Here is a 19,348-nt window from a genome sequence, read left to right as displayed (position 1 = left end):
AATTTTATACCCCGAAACATTGGATCGTTTCATTGATTTGATGTTGTCAAAATACTAAAGTCAAATTTTATGGGATTTTGGTATCTGGGTCATAATTTAAACTGATGGCTGAATTTGAATTTGTTTTTGTATCATGGCAACATAGCTCCAGCTATTTGTTTCACCTACTGTTACATTTTAAAATCTTTGTGCCAGCCAGAAATTTCAGCTTCCTTAAAAGTACAGTATACGTCTACAACTTGATAACAACTACAATACCTGTGATTGTGAACAATTGGGCATTCGTGAGGTACAATGTCGCCATCAACATCAAAATTGTATGTAACCACCACCTGTAAAATCATGGCCCAGCATAATCCCCATTCTATCATAGCCATTAACCCTGGTTCAATGAAGAGTGCAAGCAACATGCCAGGAGCAACACCAGGCATATCTAAAAGTTAGGTGACAGCCTGGTGAAGCAACACAAGGCTACTTGCATGCTAAACAAATGGTATTAGTATACAATAGATTAGGCAAAGCAATTCTACAACCAACAGATCAGATCTAAATTTTGCAGTCCTACCAAATCCAGTTGTGAATGGTGATGGAAAAGTTAAATAATTAACAGAAGTTATGGCTTAGTTATGGCTTCATAACTATCTCCATCCTCGATAATGGCGGAGGAGCCAGCTCATGAGTGCAAAGGACAAGACTGTTGCATTTGCATTTATCTTTAGCCAGAAGTGCCAATTGGATGATTCATCTTAGTTTCCTCCTGAAGTCTCCAAAATCATAGATATCTGTCTTCAACTAATTTGATTCACTTCTCATGATCTCAAGAGACAGTTGAAGACACATTTGTACTGCAAAGGCTAAGAGTCCTACCAAAATTCCAGTAATAGTAGTGAAGATTTGTGCTCTAGAACAAGCCACACCCTAAAGCCAAGCTGTTCCAGTACAGCTACAACACGGCATTTACCAGCAAGGTAGAAAATTGTTCAGGTTTGTCCAGGCAAAAAAGGATAAAGTAAACTTAGCCAATTGCCAACAAAATCAGAAATCGCTGGAAAAACTCAGCAGGTCTGACAACATCTGTTTCAGGTCCAGTGTCCCCTCAGTTCTGAAGAAGAATCACTGGACATACTGGATCAGCACTGATTTTGTTCAGCAACTGCCTGCTCCCTCATGCACAGTTTGGGTTCTGATATGGCCACTTAGTTCCTGACCTCATTACAGGCTTGGTCCAACATTGAACTCCATAGTGAGATGAGTGACTGTTGTTGACCTCAAGGCTGCATATATCTGGGTAGGTTAGTGACGAGTCCTCGCAAAACTGGAATTAATGCCAACATGGGGGAAAGTCTCTGTTACTTGGAGACAATCTTAGCAAAAAGGAAGATGGTTGTGGGAGGTCAGTCATCACCTTCTCAACATCAGTAAAGGAGTTTCTGAGGGCAGTATCCGAGGCTCTACTATTTTTATCTACTCCATCGATGATCTTCCTTCCATCATGAGGTTGAAGTGGGAATGTCTGCGGATAATTGCGTAATGTTCAGCATCATTCTGATTCTTCAGTCACGGAAACAGCCTCTGTTCCTATGTTCTAAATCTTAGATAAGGTACAGTCAGCATAGTCTCAAAGGACAATAGGGCTGCTGTCTCATCAGAGAGATAACTATTGGTGATTTAACCTGAGGGTCACTCTCAGGTAACGGAAGAGGCTGATCTTCATGGTAACCTCAGATGGTGCAGGCATTGAACCCATGCTGTTTCTGCAGCTCTGCTTTGCAAACCAGCTGTTCAGGCAACTGAGAGTTAACCGAACCTTAGTTCTGGATAACATCCAGGCTTGAGTTGAGAAGTGGCAAGTAACATTCACACCAAACAAGTGCGAGCTTATGTCTTTGAGAAGAGAGTGAAGCCAACCATCACCCTTTGATATTCAATGGCATTACCATCACTAAATCTCCACTGTCAACATCCTAGGGTTTACTAATAACCAGAAACTGAACTGGATTAACCAGACACCTACTGTGATCATAAGAGCAGGTCAGAGGCTTGAAATTCTGCAGTGAGTAGCTTATTTCTTGGCTCCCCAAAGCTTGTTCACAATTTACATGGTACAAGTCAAGAGTGTAAAAGAATATTCTTCACTAGCCTGGATAGATGCAGCTCAAACATTCAAGAAGCTCAACACCATCCAGGACAAAGCAGCCCACTTGCTTGGCACCACTTCCGTAATCTTCCACATATGCTCCTTTCACCACTCGTAAACAATTTACAAGATGCACTGCAGTAACCCCCTCAGGGACATAGGAACAGAAGAAGACCATTCAGCCCCTCATGCCTGTTCCACATTCAACATTCATGGCTGATTTGTGGTCTAACTCCATATACCTGCCCTTAGCCTATATTCCTTAATACCGTTTGCTTTAACAAAAAATTATTGCTCAGATTTAAACTGATCCTGCCATTCACTCTCAATTGTGGAAGAGAGTTCCAAACATTTACCACTCTTAGTGTAGAAGTGCTTCCCAACATCCCTCCTGAATGGTCCAGCCCTAATTTTCAAAGTATGTCCCCTAATTCTAGTATCCTGAACCAGTGGAAATAGTTTACCTTTATCAACCTTGTCTTTTCCAGTTAAAACTTCAATCAGATCACCTCTTTACCTTCTAAATTCCAGAGAAAACGGGCCTAATTTGTGTAATCTCTCCTCATAATTTAACCCATGAAGCCGAACATCTTCCAAACCCGCAACCTTGACCATATAAAGGGTAAGAGATGCATAGGAACACAATCGCCATCACAATCGAAAGTTGCCATCAAAACCACACACCATGTGACATAGAACAATATTGCTGTTCCTTCACTGTTGCTGAGTCAGATTCCTGTAACTTCCTCCTTAACAGCACTACAGGGTGTGATTCAGGAAGGCAGCTCCAACACCCCCTCAAAAAGAATAAGGGATAGTAATAAACAATGGACAAGCCAGCAATGCCCACATCCTGTGAATATTTTGTAAAAACTGTATCTGTGGGCTGGGGGGAGCTCTGGATGAAATCATGTTTACACTGCAGATGAGGCTGCTCTCCTGAATTTCTTTTCTTCAGCACTGTTTGGGATGGAGCAATTCAAGATCAAATTAAGAAATAGATTCAACAAGCACTAATCCATGAATGTGAAAAATGAATAACGTGATGATCACTTTTAGCATCTCTGTTGTAAATTTCAGTGATTAGTATGGCCAGTGTCCGTTGACTATTCCCACAACTCTCACTCCCGAACTCCTGGCATCCATTCATTAACGTTTGACTGGCATTTCAAGATCACTGTAGTTATTGGCCACACATTACAGGAGTTGTTTCATACCCTGGTGCAGTTTGTATGTCAGTAAATAGTGCTACTCATTCCCATTCCATTAGGAATTGAGTTCCCTGACGTCTTCCTGTTTCTATTCCTTTCTTCACTGACCAGCTATAATTGAGACTGGAATTCTAATGAAGTCCATTCTCAATTAGTTGGTATAGAGGATGAATGATTTCTTTCTTTTTGCACTGAGATCAGAGTCCATGTTTTGCTGGGATGGGATGGAGAGGGGGAAATGTTTTCATCGGTTTGGTGTGGTGTTTTTTGTTCTGGCAGTAAAAAAAAATTAGATGTTGCATGTTTAAAAGGATCAGAGGAAGATCGGTTGGCTGAATTGTAAGACTGAAAAGAAAGGGGTGAAACAAATTCAAGTAAATTAATGCATGTTTCCGAATAACTTGTTTGTGGTTCCTGATAGGATGAGAAAGCCGAGGGATTAATCAAATTGATTTCGTACTCTGTGGAGGCAGCTGGAGAGCACAAGAGAAAATTGTAAGTGTCTGAAACCCTCTTCCCTTTTTACGTTGTGCACATGAGTGAATGTAAGTTGTAAGTGGTGTGATCCAGTGGTCAGAGGAATAATGCTCCCCATACATTGGTACGAATTTGGCTAACAGACTGCATGATAGTCGTCTTGACTAAGGAGAAGTGACAAGGGCAACAGAATTATCTAGAATTGGGGAGGGGCTGTGTACATTCTTCACCAAAGTAGCTATAATGTCAATGACTGCTGATACCATCGTGTCAGAGATGTTTGAAAACTGATAGGGGGTGCTTCTCTCCATGATTTGTATGAAATCATTGACTGATAGTTTAGAAGTTTCTTTCAAAATCTAGACAGTAGCATTCAATGTCATAAAGATGCTGAAATATGGGGAAGTTTGGATTGGCCTGAATCTTCTTGGATTCCAGAATTTAGTTCCTGCCCTATTTTCCTCCTCAGAAGTGCAGAAAGTATTCTTATAACTGATAGATCAATGACTCCCAATGTGGCACCAAGTCATGCAGAGCAGATACCTAGCCTGTGCTCATCTCAACCAGCAGATTGATTTCAATATCACTGCGGTAGATACAGAAAAGAATAATCAGCTACGATCTCTATTACTGATCCACATACAGTGGCTCCTGCAACATTGGAAAACAACCATTTAATCTACCTTGCTACTGCTGGCACTTTGAAAGAGGTAACTATTTACTCCCATTCTTCTGATTTCTCTCCTTCGCCCTGAAAATTTCTCCTTTTTAAGCATTTATCCAGATTATCATAACTCCTTGATAAAACAAAATCTACATTCCTTTCTGAAATGTTTCCATTTATCTTAAATTTGCTTTTCTCTCTGGTTACTAATGCTTCCTTTTTGCTGCAGTGAAATCTATTTATACTTTTAACCATCCCTGTTCTGATTCTAATCTCTTCACAATTTCTCATTCTAATTCTGATCAATCTTCTCTGCACACTCTTCAAAATTCAGTAAGTCAAGAGGGGAGTGAACGCAATATGATTGTGGAGGTTGAAGAGTCATAGAGAGCTGGTATGATGATGGCAGGAGATCATCCTGTCTGTTTTAATTTTTAGTCAAACTGTCTTCATCTCTTTCTACAGTGTATTCCAGCTTTGTCACCAAAAGTTCAAGTCCTTTGTCTTTTCAGCAGACAATGTGGATGAAATGAGGAAGTAAGTAGTGCTCTTGATATAGCTAAAGTGGTATTATTGTAAACTCTTAACATTGTATGTCATGTACTAAAAGAAGACTAAATTGAACATACAGAGTGAGAAATACTCATCCTATCTCCTGTAATATAATAAACCTGCCTAGAGTTTTTGCCCTTGATATGTGGCTGGAGATGGCTTCTTGCAGCCCTGTATTCTACGAAACAATATCTCATGTTAGTGCTGACACACCATAGTTCAGCGATGACCACATCCCTTGCTGTGCTTTTTTTGCTCAGTGCAGTGGGTGGTGCCTTTACCCCTAACTCTGTTCTTTATATACAGGTGGATTAACAGTCTCATCAGTGCCATTCAAAAGTACAAAACTGAAAAATCCTCTGAAAACAAAGAGGAAGGTAAGAAGCTCTAGGCAGAAAAATTTCCAGAGAGTTCCTACCCCAGCTCTGAATAAATAAAATGTGTGTGTTGAATGTAGCAGGAACTGGGGCCCAGCAATTGTTGCACAATTCTTTAATGATTCAGAGATATTGTTTCATTTCAGAAGCAAATATCCACGGAAAAGGAAACCTCTTTGAATTTATATTTGATTAGATAGTGCATTCAATACTGTGTGTTCAATTACAGACATTCAAATTGTGCGATAACAATAAATAAGATAAATAAATAAAACTTTGAATAGATACTTTGCTTGATACTGAAACATGGACAGGTTCCCAGGTTCTTATCGAGTTCACTGTAGTGTCAACATACATAAAGTGCTCAAGTCCCAGGAGTGGAGCTTAAACCCATGACTTTGTAATTCAGAAATCCGATTGCGACCCATTAACCAACCCTAAAACTAACTATCTTTTCCAGGCATGTTTATTTATACAATTTGGCAATACAGATCAGTGCAGACCCACAGATAAATTGTTCTCTATCCTTCCCACCCACAATACCCAACCTTTTGCTGATGTTACTGACTTTCACTGAAGTATAAATTCCATATGCTATGGATACTTTCTCCAGTATCTCACCCAAGTGACCACTGTCTGTGAGCCAACAGTGTGAACTTTGGGAGTTGATTGGATTTAGAATCTTACCTTTAGCTAATCACTTCTCTAGCAAGAATCTTTAATTCAGAATTTGCTGAGAATTTCCTAGTCTGTTTGGCCAGCTCCTTATTGAATATACTGAGCCACTGGAGGTCTACTAGAAATGATAGAATCAATCTTTGCTTTATCTTAGATAAGGTTACATCAGGGTTAATGTTCTCATGGGGACTGGAGATAAAATGTATATTCTTTGTTGTAATACATATTGCTGCCAAAGGAGGGGGATGTAATACCATCTATGTTGAGTGTAGCTCCATTGCACTCCTAAGCTTGTATTTAAAAAATGACCTTGTGTTTGATTTTGCTTTTGTTAAACCTGATTACCTGTTTTGCTACAGACTGCTGGAGTGAGACAGAGACTGAAGAATGTGATGATTCTCCAGAAATATCTGGCACTCCTCGATCCAAATCCTACCTTGTAAGTACACTCAGAGTTTAAGTGGTTAGAAAATAGGCAAAGAAAACATTCAACACTTCAATGTGAGCTGAAAGAAGGACAGGATCAAGAATACTAGAGCTGATACCAGCTGGTGTAAAAGATGCTGTGGGGCAGTGGCTTGCAGGGATTAGGTAGTATCTGACTTAGGTAATATCAATGCAATGCACTGTCCGCTGGATGAAATCCAGTCTCTTTCTGATCTGACTAGTCAATACGTCATAGTCTCTGCCCTCTTCTCTTTTCCCCACTCCCATTATTCCCTTGAATGTTCTGAAAGTTGTTATTCCCTATCAGGGTAGTGTTCGGTAGGTACCAATTCCTCCCCGAGACCTTGGTCTTGTAATCAATCTCCATGTATGACAATATATTGAGAGTATTGATAGAATATTCAAAAACAGACCTAATGTTTAGCATTACCTGATGTTCATACATGGGGAATATTTGATGATGGTCATGATTTGCTGCTTAACCTGCCTTTACAAAGGGATAACAGAGGGAAGGAGTAGAAAAAAGGAAGAAGGGAAGCAGAGGATAGATGGAAGGAATTAGTTGTTAGAGATTTGAAAATGCTTAATTCATCAACAATAACATTCTTTCATGAGTATTTAGTCAAATCAGTAGCTAATAATTGTCACAACGAATCATGCCTCCATTTGTTTGTAGAAGAGCAATGATCTTTCGCCTATAGAACGATTCAGACATTCATCAGGTAACTATGGACAAGTTGGATGCAGTGGAGACACTGGCCGTCTTAGTGCGCCATCCAGCCCCAGTAAGGAGAGAAAGCCTTTTCCAGGTAGGAACAATTGGACAAATTCTCAAAGCTGCTGATAGAATGTGTCTTTCAAGAAAATCTCATCTCTTCAAGATAATCTCTAGAAGAGTCTACTTGCCTTCATCCACTTTCCATATCTCATATTGCATGGATTTTTTCACTGACAAATTAAACATTTTCCATTCCTCATCAATCAATTCCTCCCTTGCATTCTATCTCATTCCTTGCCTCTGTACCTCAGGGTCAGTGCCACTGTTTCTATCTTCTAACCCTTAACACAAATGATGATATGAGCTTCTGGTTCAACTTTGAAAACAGATACAACAGGGGGATCTATCTTGCAAAGTTTCCAAATGTGTCGTATCCAGAAAAGTAAGACAAGTCCAATTTAGTCATCTACCATCCCATCAGCTTCCTCATAAACCTCAGCAAAGTGATGGTAGGAGTCATCAACAACATTGTTAAGTGGCACTTATGCACAAGTAGTATGCTCACAAGAGCTTCCTTTGGATTCAATGAGGCAGACTCAGCTCCAGAACTCATTACAATCTTCCTCCAGATATGGAAAAAAGACGTGGATCGTAGAGGCTAAAGTGACTTCCCTTAACATTTTGGCAGTATTTGACCGAATTTGAAAACAAGGAATCAGTAAAATTGAAGTTGATGTAAATCTGAGAGAAACCACTTCACTATTTAGAGTCATACCTAACACAAAGAAAGATAGTTCCAGTGTTGTAAACACAGTGATCTTCATAAACTTACCCAATGAGATTTTTTCCATAATAACATCAGAAATGGGGATGTTCACTAACAGTTACAAAGTGGCACAGTTGTGTTCATAATTCCCTGGCTAATGAAGCAGTTTGTACACATGTGCAGCAAACTTGGACATCATCCATGTTTGGGCTGATAACTGTTGAGTACCATTTGCCCCACTCAAGTGTTAGGCAATGACCATCTCAAAAAGAGAGTCTAACAACTTCCTCTGTTATTAAATTACATTATCAACAATGAAACCTTTACTATCAATATCTTAGGGGTCATTATTGCCAGCAATATAGTAACCAGCTACATAAATACTATGACCTATAAAGCAGTTTGGATGCTTAGTATTCTGCAATAAATGACTCATCTCCTGTTTCCCCAAAACCTTAACACCACCTACAAAAGAATAAGTCAGGAATGTGATGGAATACTACACTTGCCTGAATAAATGGAACTCTAACAATTCCTGAAGCTCAACACTGCCAGTACATTTGAGGCACCAAATTCACCACTTTAATGACTCAATCCTCCCAACGCCAGCACAATGTGGCTACAGAAACCTGTTAAATCTTTTTAACAGCAACTCCCAAACACACTACCACTTAGAAGGACAAGGTTAACAGGTAGATTGGAATATCATCTCAAAGCTCCCCTGCAAGTTAAATAACTGCCCTTCCTAGGAAATATATTGCTGTTTCTTTATTGTTGCTGGATCAAATACCTGAAACAACTATGGGAGTACCCTCACAGACAATATTGAAAGCATTTCATCATTTCTTTCATGGGCAATTCAGGATGGATAATAAATGCTGACCTTAACAGCAAAGCTCACCTCCCATGAGTGACTAAAGAGAAACATCCACTCCCATCATCCAACAGTGGGACTACCACCACTTGATTCCACTCTTATTGATCTAAACGGAGCCAGGACCCAAGCAAAATTTATCCTTTTTTGTTTCCTGTTTATTGTCCCTGGAACCACCTTATGCCCCCACCAACACCATTATCTATCCACAACCCTTCCTTTTCCTATGACCTGCTGCTCTGCACAAAGAGAGGATTGCATTGAGCTGTTATTGCTGTCCGAGTATTGTTAAATCATTTCCTAGCATTCATTGTTTACATGTACAGATGGGAAATAAGCTTAGGTGAGGTTCATGTAAATGGTCACCACCTATTGAAGTGGACCCCAATATTAGCACATTGGGGGATGTGGGAAAAATCTATTTACCAGGACAAGGACAATTTTGACAGGACTACTGCTTGTTGAGTGTGGATCAATTCCAGAGCAGCTTCAGTGGAAGCTTTGCACTGAATTTACCAATAGATGTCTGTCTCCCCAAGATCACTAATTTCTGCTACTTTCAATTTTGTAGTTCACACTTAAAAAATATTCCACATGACTAATTAAGGTTTAGTTTCTTCTAATAGTGACTGATCAACTTATTGGAATTTTGCTCATTTTGAATTCATTCAAGGCAGCCATAAGTCAGTTATTGATCTCATGTTAATAACATATTTGGGTTTTCCAGGAATATGGTAGTCCATTCATAGGGATCAATTTTGATAAAGTGGTTTATTTTAAATAAAAGCCCCAAAAGCATTTCAAGGACCTTGTCTTTCCTGTCTATACAACTGTTAGGAAACAGAAGATTTTTCAGTGTTTGCTATGGGAGCTTACTGATGTTTCTGCCCATCTGTTTTTAGAACCTGGTCAAAGTTCAAATGATGAACTGGAGACATTAATAAGAGTCTTGCAGCGGGAAGGTGTGTCACTGATCGGCAAGGAGCAGCCCTTTCGGAAAGATTATCATTGGTCATTTATCAGACGAAACAAGAATCCCATCATCAATGAGAAAGCACATTATCTGAGAACACTGCAGAGCACACTGAAGGCATGTGATTAGAATAATACAATTTTGTGGTTTGTCTGCATTGTGATATTGAAATTTGTTATAGCAATCACTAACTCTTATTGTTTGGATACTTTCAGGCAAAGATGGTAGATTTACAAGCCATTAATAAGATCCTGCAGGATCCGAATTTAACAGCGGAAAAGTTCCGAATATGGAAAGAGGAAAATCAGGAGCTACTGACAGACATCCGAAAGGTTGAGCAGCTTGCAACTGAAGGATGGAAAGAGAGGGCCAAGCAGTCAGCTCCTGAACCAGGAGCAATTATGACAGAAATGGGAATGAGCGCCTCAGGAAATCCTTTGTCTTGTTTCGATATGGAACCAATATCAGCAGAAATCTCAACATCCATGTCTGATGTGGAATTGGGGAACAGAAAAGGAGATGGTGCATCTGTACAATTGGGAATTGGAGAAGACAGTTACATAGAAGAGTTGAATTGCCAACTCGAATCCAGCACAGACAGGAATCCAAACTGCCCCAAATCATCTAACAGCTCAAGAGCTGAACTGTGGCAGCCTTCAGATCAATAAGAAATGAGAGAAATGAAACCCATGTATGAGTATGGAGCTAAGCATTACTTATTCAGAAGTCATTGCCCTGATGAACAAATTTGGCAAGCTCCCAGTACAAATGTTCCTGGGTCTCTTAAGAGTGCAGTCGACTATTTCACTGAAAATATCCTTATTAAGCATGACCCTATACAGAGGAACCTCCATTATCTGGCATATCTAATTATCCGGCAAGATCGCAATGTCCCAATGCTTGGCTAAACTATATAATCCAGCATTCAATTATCTGGAATTCAATTAACCGAACGAAATATTCCCTACTTGTGTCCTTCGGATAATTGAGGTTCCTCTGTATTCACTTGATATTCACATGCAGTTTCAGTGCAATCTGCTGGATTGTGATTAGAAAAGGATGCTGTGCCTGATTTTCCTGTCCTTTTATCTTATTGCTAACTAAGGGTGGCACAGTGGCTCAGTGGCTAGCACTGCTGCCTCACAATGTAGGGACCTGGATTCAATTCCAGTCTCAGGTGACTGTTTGTGTGGAGTTTGCACATTCTCCCAGTATCTGCATGGGTTTCAGATACTTCAGTTCCGTTCCAGTCCAACGATGTGCAGGTTGGGTGGATTGGCTATGCTAAATTGCCCATAGTGTCCAGGGATGTGCAGGCTAGATGGTTTAGCAGTGAAATGTAGGGTTATGAGGATAGGGTGGGGTGCTCTTCAGAGGGTCAATAGACTCAATGAGTTGAATAACCTGCTTCCACACTGTTGTGATTCTATCCTTGATACTGAGTCCAATAGTAGCATACTTGAAACTAAACCAGGTGAGACCAGCTAACATAAGAGAACGGTTGTCAAATATTGTATTTTCTTCCCTGCTAAGAAGATTCATGTAGCTAGGCATTTCCCACACTTGTCAGAAAATATTTGCCTCTAAAGACTATGCTTCACTACTCTACTCTTTAAAAAATTGCTTTGAACCTTTAAATTCTCCTAAACTTTATGCTGAAGATATTCTGTTTGGTGCCATTCCTGTTTAATTCTGCAACTTCTTATTCTCTCTCCTTCCTCATTCCATAAAGAAACAATTCACTCTGATAAAAAGGGTGTAGAGGCATTGGAGAAGGTGTGGAATAGATAAACAAGGAAACAAATTGGTGAGTTTACATATAGAGAAAGGATTAATAAGCTGCGTCTATTGTCTCAAAAAAAAGGTGAGCAGTGACCTAATTCTGTTGCTGCTGTTTGTAACTACTCCTGTCAGGAGATCTATCATGGTATGCCTCACTTACTCTGTGCTAGCTTCGCTCATCTATTGCAGCTTGTCAGCAATCACTCTGACATCTATCATTTCTGCTGCCTTCTACACTTTGCCTTCTGGAGGAGATTGTTTCAGTTCTAAATATATAGCTGAAATACTGACATTTTCTTGTCTGGATGTCATTCCTAAGAGTTTTCTTTGCTCTTTCAATTTCATACATCTCATTTGTTTTTGGTCTGACTGTGGAATTTTTAGCGTTCATCCTGGCATCCATATTTCAAGGGCCTCCATGTTCTTCAACAAATCTTTATATGATTGTCCATGTTTCTGAGGCAGATAGAAGAGTGGATACAGTATATCTTGAGCTTTCCTGTTAACACATCCTTGCAATCACTTTGGTGATCTCTAATTCAACATATACTGCCATCTTCAGTTATTATTTGTCCTAAAGAGACAAACTTATCTACTTGTTACAGAATGACACTGTTTACTTCAATCTCCACTCTACTTTTTCTAATGTATTCCGTTGTACTATCACTTTGTCTTTTTGGTATGCATACTTGATCCCTTTTCTAAACTCCTGTAATTTCTGTTATCGCTTCTAATTCTGTTTCTCTGGAGGCTTTTCGAAGTTCTGTTGTTGCTTCATGTACACCTGGAACCTTTCCTGTATTCACTGATTTCAAAGCATTCTTTACTTTTTGATACTATAATGTTTTGTCCATTGTTGCCTCTGTACTTTGAGAACTCCCTGAACTTGGATCATTGTGCATATATATGTATAAGTGCTGTCCACCTTTTTGGTGACCTAACAGAGGTTCTTTAAATTTTTTTAAATTACACCAAGTTTTAGATAGCATTTTTACAAAGGGAATGTTTCCCCTTAGCAGGAAGAGCATAATTGAATACAAGGTAGTCACTAAGAAATTCAAAAATAATGCTGATGAAACTTAGAGTGTGGATTTTTCCACCACGATTGAAAAGAATAGTATAGTATTTAAGGGGTCACTAGAAAAGCATATAAAGGAGAAGGGAATACTGCTTACTATGATAGATTTTAGATAATGGAAAATGGATGGCAAAAATTGAGCATGACGATGGCATAGACTGGTTGGGCCAAATTGCCTGTTTCTGTGCCACATATCCCAGGTAATCCTATTACGTACAGTTTCATGGGCAGCAGTAGTCTCTTGCTGCTTTCCTGCATGAGTCTGGCTGTGAATCAGTCTTGAGTATGTGTCAAATCATAAAAAGGATTGGAGAATACTTTGGAGATTAGTGACTGGCTAACTCCTGATTACAGTTAGATACACTATACAAAACAAAATATTATAATGGTCAAGATATCCAGAACTTAAATGTTCAAAACATGACATGGCAGTTATGAAGTTGACCTCAGTAAATCGGACATTGAATTGCGTTCACAAATAACATTCAGAGAAGGGATCTTTCTGTCATTAGCCCAGATGCTCATACTATGGGTTGACTCTCAATACCCTCCAAAGCAAAACAGTTAGCCATCTTTTCAGGACAAATGGTAATAGTCAATGAATGTTCCTCATCTATATTACTCAGAAATGTTAATCTATTGACTTTGAGTGATTTGATAATACAAAATAGTTGCTACCGGAAAATAATTTAACTTTATGCAGTGTTTATTTTACTTTAATAAACCTGAAAATATTTTAAAAATAGCCTACCTTGTTTCCTTCTGGTTCTCAACCTTAAGGGGATTGAGTGTTCGGTCTCTGGATTGAACACTGGAGTGTGCAATGCAGTATGTACATTGTAGGACAAAAACCTTTTGACAATTTTGTGCATAACATTCAACCAACATGTCTTGGGAAATTAACGAAGAAGAAATTCTTCATTAGTTTTATTAAAATTTTAACTTGCAAAGCCAAATGAAAACCAATGCTATCAAAATAAACAACAGAAATAATGCAGACCTGAGAGTTATGAATATTTTAGCTTTTGAAGACTAAACTTTGGATTAAATGTGAAGTATAGTGTTCCAATAACATCAACATCAACATCTTTTTCTAGAAAACTGAGTGGTACAGTGGCTCAGTGGTTAGCACTGCTGCTTCACAACACCAGGGACCTGGGTTCGATTTCAGCCTTGGTTGACTGTATGGAGTTTGCACATTCTCCCTGTGTTTTGTGGGTTTCCTCCCACAGTCCAAAGATATTCATAAGACATAGGAGCTGAAGTTAGGCCATTCAGCCCATTGTGTCCTCTCTGCCATTCAATCACGACTGATAAATTTCTCAATCCCATTCTCCCGCTTTCTCCCCGTAACCTTTGATCCCCTTGACAATCAAGAACCTATCCATCTCAGTCTTAAATACACTCAGTGACTTGACCTCCACAGCCTTCTGTGGCTATAAATTACATAGATTTACCATTCTCTGGCTGAAGAAGTTTCTCCTTATTTCCATTCTAAAAGGTCTTCCCTTTACTCTAAGGCTGTGCCCTCGGGTCCTAGCCTCTCCTGCTAATCTTCCCAGCATCCACTCTGTCCAGTAGTATTCTGTAAGTTTCAATTAGATCTCCCCTCATCCTTCTAAACTCCATCAAGAGTCTAGACCCAGAGTCTCCATCTGGACCCAGAATCCTCAAACATTCCTCATATATTAAGCTTACCCATGACTGAGTTAAGCGAATTGGTCTGTAATTTTCTGTCTTTTGCTTTATTCCCTTCTTAAATAAAGGTGTCACATTTCTGTGACCATTCTCGTGAATCTCCTCTGAACATGCTCCAGGGTCAGTACATCCTTCCTGCACACAATACTCTAAATGTGGCCTGGCCAGAGCCTTATCGACCCTCAGAAGCACAAACCCTGCTTTTATATTGAAGTACTCTCAAAATGAATTCCTTCATTGCATTTGCCTACTGATTCAATCTGCAAGTTTACCGTGAGAGAATCCTGGACTAGAACTTACAAGTCTCTTTGCACTTCAGACTTCTGAATTTTCTCCTCATTTAGAAAATAGTCTATGCCTCTATTCTTCCTAACAAAGTGAATGGCCTCACATTTTACCATGTTTTACTCCATCTGCCACTCCTTTGCCCACTGTCCTAACCTGCCTAAATCCTCTGTAGCCTCCCCACTTCCTCAATGCAACCTGTCCCTCTACCTATCTTTGTATCATCTGAGAACTTAGCCAGAATGCCTATGGTTCCTTCATCTAGATTGTTAATGTATAAAGTGAAAAGTTGTGGTCCCAAAACTGAACCTTGCAGTACATCACTTGTCACCGGCTACCATTCTGAGAAAGACCCTTTTATTCCTACTCTCTGCCTTCTGCCAGACAGTCAGGCTTCTATCTATGCTCGCACCTTATCTCTAACACCATGTGTCCTTATCTTACTCAGTAGCCTCCTGTGTGGCACCTTGTCAAAGGCCTTCACGAAGTCCAGATAGATAGATCCATTGGTTCTTCTTGGTCTAACCTGCTCATTACTTCCTCAAAGAATTCCAGCAGATTTGTCAGGCATGACCTCCTCTTGATGAAACCATGCTGACTTTGCCCTATTTTACCGTACACTTCCAGGTATTCAGAAATCTCATCCTTCACAATGGATTCCAGGATCTTAACCACAACCGAGTTTGGCTAATCGGTCTGTAATTTTCTGTCTTTTGCCTTACTCCCTTTTTAAACAGAAGTGTCACATTATCAATTTTCCAGTCCACTGGGACCCTCCCTGACTCTCGCGATTCCTGAAAGATCACCTCTAATGCCTCCACTATCTCTTCGACTATCTCCCTTAGAACCCTGGGGTGTAGTCCTTCTGGTTTAGGTGATTTATCCACCTTTAGGCCATTCAGTTTTTCTAGCACCTCCTTTGTGATGACCACCATACTCAGCTCTGCCTCCTCACTCTGTTGAACTTTTGAGATATTACTTGTGTCTTCCACCGTGAAGACTGACGCGATGACTCAGCAAGGTGGCGGCGATTCTGTAGAACTGCTGTGGACGACTCTGCCTAACAACCAAGGCATATTGGTGTTTTTCGCCATCCCTGGCCAACTTATGTGGAGGAAGTATGGGTTTAAAACCTTACAGAACACATATTTGTTAGCATTTGGGAGACGGAAGGATCCCAAAAGGAAAAAGGAGCGAGCAAACAGCAGCAGGGAGGACACTCCCCTGCACCACCGGGCACACCATAGGCTGCAGCAGCAGCTTCTCCCGAACCCCCGGGGACCTGACAGACTCACAGGAATTGGCAGTGGCAATGGTGAGACTTACCTCGAAGGTTGGGGCTGCGATTGAGGAGATCCGTGCTCAGGTCCAACGCATCAGGTCCATGCTGCAAAAGCACGAACGGGAGCTCCAGGGCCTTGGGGAGTGGATGGAGGAGGAGGAGGAGGGTTGAACCACAGCTTCGGAAGCAGTGATCGAACCCTCATCCGGTCGGATCCAGGTACTGAAAAGGGAGGTGCGGCCTTATGAGACCAGGCCTTGAAAATCGAGGTCAGAGGACGAATCTTCGGATTGTCAAGCTCCCGGAGGATGAAGAAGGTGGGCAGCCAGTCAGCTTCTTTGAAAACTGGCTGCCGCAGTTCCTGGACCTTCGAGCCAAGTCCAGCTGGCTGCAGATTGAAAGGGCCTATCAGATCGCAGTGCACAGATCTGGGCTCGTACAGCGTCCCCGAATGGTCTTAGTGCTCTTCCACACATACAAGGACAAGCAAAAAGTAATAGAAGCTCCAGATCACTGAGAAGAGACCCGCAAGCACTGCTGCACAAGGGGTCATAGAGTCATAGAGATGTACAGCATGGAAACAGACCCTTCAGTCCAACCCGTCCATGCCAACCAGATATCCCAACCCAATCTAGTCCCACCTGCCAGCACCCGGCCCATATCCCTCCAAACCCTTCCTATTCACAAACCCTTCCTGTCCAAATGCCTCTTAAATGTTGCAATTCAAAAATCATGTTTTTCCAAAATTTCTCAGCAGCTGTAATTCAAAAGAGGAAGTCCTTCGATGAAGTTAAAAAGAGGCTGAGAAATGTGGGCATCTTATACTCCATGAGGTAACCTGCAGTGCTCCGTTTCAGCCACTCAGTTTATACATTTGACTCAGCGGATAAAGCTAAGAACTTTGTTACACTTTAAAATATACCAACTGGTCTGAAGAATACGGTTAATGTTCATCCCCTTTTCCTTCTTTCCCTATGTTTTCACTTTCTTTCTTCCGCTTTCCCTAATTTAAAAAAGAATCTTGGAATATGCTGTTCTATTATATTTTTATAACTGGATTTTATTATGGGAAATTTTGTGGGTGTTCTCTGTTGTTTCCCTTTTTTGTTTTTTTAGTCACAAGTAGGAGTGACATGGAACTGGGGGCGGACAACTTTTTTTGTTGACTTAAGGATCATCTCCTTGTTTAGTTTTTTTTTGCTTAAGGCCGGGGCACAGTCTGGGTTTGAAGGAGCCGTGAGAAGGGGATGGGTAGGTCGAGTGCCCTCTATGGCCAGGGGAGAGAGTCTCCCATTCAAGATTTTATTGTTGGTTTTCTTTGTAGTTTTTTGGTAGCAATAGTTGTTCATAGTTATGATAGAGTAGTTTTTGTATACATAATTCAGCAACTCTTTACTTGTGCTCAGCGCATTGTATACAGGGTTCTCCCTCTTGGCAGTTCAAGGATCTCTGAAAGGGGATATGGCTAAGTGTCTTGTTAAATGGTGCACGTGGAACATCAAGGGAAGTAATTCACCTGTTAAAAAGGGAAAAAGTGCTTTCTCGCCTTAAGAAGGAAAGGGTTGATATCGCTCTATTGCAGGAAACCCGTCTTGATGGTGAGAACACTTGAAGCTACAATGACTGGGTATTCTTTTTGTCCTTTACTCCTAAAAGTAGAGGAGTGGCAGTACTTATCCAGAAAAATCTTTCGTTCACATTATTGGAGCAGGTGAAAGATGAGCAAGGGCAGTTTGTGATACTTAAGGCCTGGATACATGGGGAGGAATATGGTATTTTAAATGTCAATTGTCCTCTGGTGCATCCCCTCAAATATTTGGTTAATGCCATTTCTAAGTTGAGTGCCTTTGCAACATGGCATATTATTATAGAGGGGGATTTTAATTGCCTTTTGGATCCGACAGTGGACAGGATGCCTAGTGGGCACCCAATTATATCTTCACAGGCCAAGCAGGTGGTTGACTTATGCAAGGAGTTGGGACTGGTGGATATTTGGAGATGTCTTCACCCTACTGGCAGGGGCTTCACCTTTTTTTCAAACCCACGTAAATGTCACACAAGGATTGGGCTTTTTCTGGCTCCTTCGACCCTTCTGGATTAAATTATGGGTTGTAAAATTGGGAAAATAGCCATCTCTGATCACGCGGTGGTATATTTGGAGATTAAGGCCAAGAGTGAAGGGGTAGTTTCCAGCAGTGGTGTCTAGATCCTTTTCACCTTAAGGAATCCAAATTTGTGGAATACGTTTTGAAGGAGTTTCAGGAGTCCTTGACTATCAACTCCGGCACGGCTAAAAGTCTGTCTATGCTAAGGGAGACTGCTAAGGGCTTTGCTAGGGGATTAGCTATTTTCTAGCTAGCCAAATAGAAGGGGAAACAGCAGCGTCTACTTGAGACGCAGTTGAAAGCTGCTGAGGCGACAGCTTTTGCGCGGCCTTCAGTGACTAAGCTACAGCGGATCACGGCCCTCCGAGCTGCCTTGAATGTTAACATTTACACAAACCACAAAGAAAGAATTTGCTTTAGCTCGACTATTCAAGGCTATTCGAGTATGGGTATAGGCCAGAGATGTATTTCGTGTATCTGACTACAAAAAAGCGTGCTCCCCAATCCAATACTGCAATTAGAGATAGCGTTGGGGTCCTTCCATATGATGCCAAAAGGATTAATGAGGCTTTTCAGAGTTTTTACTCTGAATTGTATCGGTCTGAAGGTTGAGAGGACCGAAGAGCTAAAATGGAAGCCTCTATTTAAAGAACCTGGACCTCCCAGGAGTAATCTTGCAACAAGCTCTCTCCTTAATGCCCCCTTGACAGTTCAGGAAATACAAGAGGCAGCTAAGCTACTTCAGAGTGGCAAAGCACCTGGCCCTGATAGTCTCCCAGGTGATTTTTATAAGGAGTTTATAGGGATTCTGTCAAGGCTGATGTTGGAGATGTACAATCACTCCTATATGCATGAATGCATACCACCATCTTTGAGAGAAGCTAATATTTCCGTCATTCTCAAGAAGGGGAAGGTTCCTGAGGATTGTGCCTCATACAAGCCCATCTCTCTATTAAATTCAGATTTCAAGATTCTGTCTAAGATCTTGGCACTGAGATTGGAGAAGGTGTTGCCCCATAATGTTAAAGAGAACCAGACAGGTTTTATAATGGGGCCATAGGTCTTCTAATAATATTAGAAGGTTGCTGAATATTGTCCAAGTATGTCAGCAAAATTCGATTCAGGGGTTGGCGTTTTCCTTGGATGCAGAGAAAGCATTTGACCAAGTGGAATGGCCATATCTCTGTTGTGGTTCTGTTTGCCGAGCTGGGAATTTGTGTTGCAGAGGTTTCGTCCCCTGTCTA

The 19,348-nt window shown here is 40.7% G+C and overlaps 1 protein-coding gene across 3 annotated transcripts in view; it reads left to right on the top strand.

The window, feature by feature from the left end:
• The window catches only part of cnksr1 (connector enhancer of kinase suppressor of Ras 1), an 84,353-nt gene extending 73,572 nt beyond the window's left edge, over positions 1 to 10,781 (top strand). For all 3 annotated transcript variants that reach the window (XM_043717491.1, XM_043717490.1, XM_043717492.1), the window contains 7 exons: positions 3,770 to 3,843; positions 4,955 to 5,026; positions 5,348 to 5,418; positions 6,456 to 6,535; positions 7,220 to 7,352; positions 9,804 to 9,991; positions 10,090 to 10,781. In XM_043717491.1, coding sequence (XP_043573426.1) covers positions 3,770 to 3,843; positions 4,955 to 5,026; positions 5,348 to 5,418; positions 6,456 to 6,535; positions 7,220 to 7,352; positions 9,804 to 9,991; positions 10,090 to 10,542 — 1,071 coding nt within the window. In that variant the 3' untranslated portion in view covers positions 10,543 to 10,781. The remainder of the gene's footprint in view (positions 1 to 3,769; positions 3,844 to 4,954; positions 5,027 to 5,347; positions 5,419 to 6,455; positions 6,536 to 7,219; positions 7,353 to 9,803; positions 9,992 to 10,089) is intronic.
• Positions 10,782 to 19,348: the final 8,567 nt, after the last annotated feature.

Source organism: Chiloscyllium plagiosum, chromosome 27 (genome assembly GCF_004010195.1).
Source record: "Chiloscyllium plagiosum isolate BGI_BamShark_2017 chromosome 27, ASM401019v2, whole genome shotgun sequence".
In the NCBI taxonomy this organism is placed as follows: domain Eukaryota; kingdom Metazoa; phylum Chordata; class Chondrichthyes; order Orectolobiformes; family Hemiscylliidae; genus Chiloscyllium; species Chiloscyllium plagiosum.
The sequence above is the reverse complement of the archived record's forward strand: the minus strand, read 5'-3'. Positions and strand labels throughout refer to the sequence as shown.